Source organism: Embiotoca jacksoni, unplaced genomic scaffold, assembly GCF_022577435.1.
Source record: "Embiotoca jacksoni isolate LCO1_2020_lvr unplaced genomic scaffold, fEmbJac1.0.p SCAF_2, whole genome shotgun sequence".
Classification (NCBI taxonomy): Eukaryota; Metazoa; Chordata; class Actinopteri; family Embiotocidae; genus Embiotoca; species Embiotoca jacksoni.
This window is the reverse complement of record NW_027185340.1, coordinates 7,386,345-7,390,000: the sequence shown is the minus strand read 5'-3', so window position 1 is coordinate 7,390,000 and position 3,656 is coordinate 7,386,345. Positions and strand designations below refer to the sequence as shown.

At 38.7% G+C, this 3,656-nt stretch overlaps 1 protein-coding gene across 1 annotated transcript in view; it reads right to left on the bottom strand.

Annotated features, from left to right (window-relative positions):
* Positions 1 to 2,976, bottom strand: part of itga4 (integrin alpha 4) — a 24,472-nt gene extending 21,496 nt beyond the window's left edge. Inside the window, exons 1-2 of the mRNA XM_069154319.1 lie at positions 2,719 to 2,976; positions 1,267 to 1,479 (exon numbers count right to left, since the gene is read on the bottom strand). Coding sequence (XP_069010420.1) covers positions 1,267 to 1,466 — 200 coding nt within the window. The 5' untranslated portion in view covers positions 1,467 to 1,479; positions 2,719 to 2,976. The remainder of the gene's footprint in view (positions 1 to 1,266; positions 1,480 to 2,718) is intronic.
* Positions 2,977 to 3,656: the final 680 nt, after the last annotated feature.

Below are 3,656 nucleotides of genomic sequence, written 5' to 3'. Positions count from 1 at the left end.
CACAAAGTCGTACTGTGTGAGGATGGCAGCTAATTGAGCATGACTATAATAATTAAATGAATCAAACTAAAAGGACAGTCAATTATTTTTTAACATTTTAAACTCAAAGTTCATGACTGAAGACATCAATCATCAAACATGATAACACCCGTCATGCTTTGCAAAGTCGTTCAGTCCCCTAAAAAAACAATCAAAGGCAGATCAACAGACAATCGATGATAAAGTATCAACAGCAGATTAGTAATAAATAAAAAGAGTGTTTCACTATAGGGGATCAAAGCTGATCAATATGGGATCAATATCTGATTAATAAATTGCAAATTGTAGAGAAATAGGGCGTCAATGGCAGGCCAATAGAGGAAAAATTTAAGAATTTAAAAAATTCATAAAATATATCAAAATGGGCTGAGAAGCAAATCAGACAAAGGATCAGTAGCAAATCAAGAAAATACTAATTGCTTGACAAGGAAAGAGTGAATTCATGAGAGGGCTGGATTAACAATAATAATGAATCAATGGATGATCAGGTACAACAAAGGATCACAAGAGGATCAACAGAGTATTAATACAGGGATAACAGACCATAAGTAGTTGATCAATATGCTCTTTCGGACAAGAGAAACTGCTTCCTCATCCTAAGAACTGTTGGAGGAAGTGACCCCTCTTTATGTTCCCACTGCAGAAACTGAGAACCGTCGTATTTCTGAGAGCAATGTTTCTTGGAATTAGTTTAGTTCCTACTTAAGAGGAGGAACTTTGCCAGTGACCCACAGTGACCAAGTGTAGTGGCTATTGGTCCAGATGTAAGTGGAGTTGCTAAGCAACCGCTGCCTTCATTTGTTGATTTTCTTTCTGCGTTATGTGTAACTTTGGTGTTAGTTGGGATCCGAAATAACATGTTTAATCACCAGCTTTGTTGTTCTATGTTATGCAGAAGTGACGCCGGCCAGTTTACATCACTTCAGCATTTCTATGGAGGGTGTGAATGCAAACAGAAAAACATGCCCTTGAAGGGATGCTATGTATTTCTCAAGGAGCTCCACAACTGTTTAGTCTTAAGAAAATAGAAGTGCTTGATGACGGCTCAACAAAGGATTAATTGTGAATCAATACAGGATTAATAGTTGATGAACAGCTCAACAGAGGACCAATTGTAGATTAAATAAGGTTCAATAGTGAATAAATTGATGCTCAATAGCAGATCAAAAGGAGAGCAACAGAAGATCAATAGTGGATAATTAACATAAATAAAGAAAAGTTCCTGACCAGCTGTGAGAATTGTGGCGATGCAGCAGGACTGAGTATCCAAACATGGAGGAGGAGGGACCGCTGAACTCCAGACTGTGGACTTCATCCAGACTGTATCCTGCAGCAGGATGAACCAGGACCAGGATCAGGGCCTGAAGCAGGACCAGGACCAGGACCGGGCTGCTTCCCACAAACACATTGACCACTGGGGGATGCATGATGGAGGACAAACTGCAGGAAAACAGAGAGATGAACAGTCAATATCAATTAAGACACACAAGACGAGAACAGACTGGTTGTTTCTGATGATGTGTTCAAACTCTGTTCAAACACAAAGAACTTTTTTTACGTCTCTGGTTAAGATCACAAACTGTCTAAATATACTAAATATGTGAGCCTGGAAAATGTGTCTGAAATAAAACAACACCAGAATATTTCTAACTGATGGAGTCGTGCTGCCATTTCAAAACATGAAGATTCAGTGTTTCACTCAGTGTAAACATTATACAGTGCTGTTGTCCCTGTTTCCAGTCATAATGCTAAGCTAAGCAAACTGTCGCCTGGCTGTTGCTTCAGACACATATTCGACTGTGGTATCAATCATCTCATCCAAAGGTGAGCAATGAAGTGTATTAACACATTTCCCCACATGTTGAACTGTCAAGTGCTGAGCTGAAATATTTCATTTGCAGGTTTTTGCCCTTAAGTTTTCTATGTAAAATAATGTCCTCATTATAACTCTTTTTATGAAACGTACTGGGCAGGTCAAGGTTAATTAATCTAGTAAAGTGATGCCAGTGAACTTGCTTACAGCATTACAAACCTTTTTGTCCCACTAACTAAAATAGGTAGGCCTGATAGTACTTGTGTGTGTGTGAGTGTGTGATTTTGGCAATATTCGGCCTCAGGAACATTCCTCCTTAGTGTGCAGCAGTACTCAACCAACAAAATATATAACCTGTCATAGAGAAGTGCTGAAAACATTTGTAGTCAGCATTCAACATGAGCAACAAATGTTTTTTGTATGAGAAAAATCTCTGTTATTAACATTTGTTTGTTCAATAAAATTAAACATATTATTCGGCCTAAAAAAAAATGGTGCAATTAATAAACTACTCAACTTATAAAAAAATTGTATTAAGTTCAATTTTTTACATTTAGTATTTTTACACTGAGGTTCGTTGAGGACATTTTTCACGACTGGCCGAAAGCAAAGTTACATCTAACGATTTTTGTCTTGTTATCGATTCATTGAGGGATTCATTTTGACTTAAGGTCAACTGATTTTTTTTTTTTAAATATCTAAATTACCATCAAATTTCTAGAAACTAGTTTTTCAATCTGAAAAACTGTATAGAAAATGTTGGTTTGGTGTTTTTATGACTTCATTAATTCACTCATTGACTGGCTGTCCATTCATTAATTTATGAATCGGTTAATGGTCATCGTGTCATCGTGAGTTTACTGTACCGCTCAGACAGCAGAGAGCCTATCCAGGTCAGACAGCTGGTATCCCGGGTCGGACTGCAGGGTCCACTCGGTGCCGGGCGGATGTTGAATCCTCACCGGGCTGACAGAGTCAAAAGAGCCGCCGTTTGCAGAAGAAGTCCCCGTTAAATCCTCTTCTTTCCCGGCGTGACTCGCCTGTTAAACCTCCTGTTGCTCCTCACTCCGTTAACCGTCTCATGCGTGAACCGGCTGCGCACGAGGCAGCGGGAGAAACGTGGACAGAGGTGCAAAACTAAAATGAAAGAAACTAAGGAGGGGGGAAAAAAAAAAAATAAAAAAAAGTAAAAACTAAACTTCAGCTGAGTCAATGAAACTGAGATCTGAGCGCGCGGAGACCCCTCCCTTTGGGTACGCGCGCGCACGTGTGTAACGGTGTTTCTTCTCCACCCAGTACTGTCCGCCTCAACATTCTCGTGAGGTGTGCACGCGGCTCAGTGTGTGTGTGTGTGTGTGTTCGGGGTGTTTCCTCTTCAGCTATCACCAAAGTGTGAATGGAGTCGGTGGCTGTAATCTGATTTACTTGTCTGAACGTTTAAAACACACTATCAGGCTCCTCAACAAATATACCGCTTCAAAAACAACAAATAAACCAACAAAAACAGATTTTAGTCAGAAGTTCTGCTTTTGAAATGTTAAAAAGCACAAAATGCATATCATATCAAAGAATAAACGTATTCCTTATGAAGAAAAGACTCATTTCAGTGAATTATGCTGTTATTAACAATAACAACTAAATTGGTTATTTCGCTGTAAAAGAACATTGCATTCTTCTGAAATGTTGAATAGAAGTAGGCCTATAAGGGAGCACAAAACATTTTAACTCATACTCAAAATACAAATGCTTTAAAATAGCACTAAAGGACTCTGATCAAATAGGTTTATTAACACTGTCTAAATGT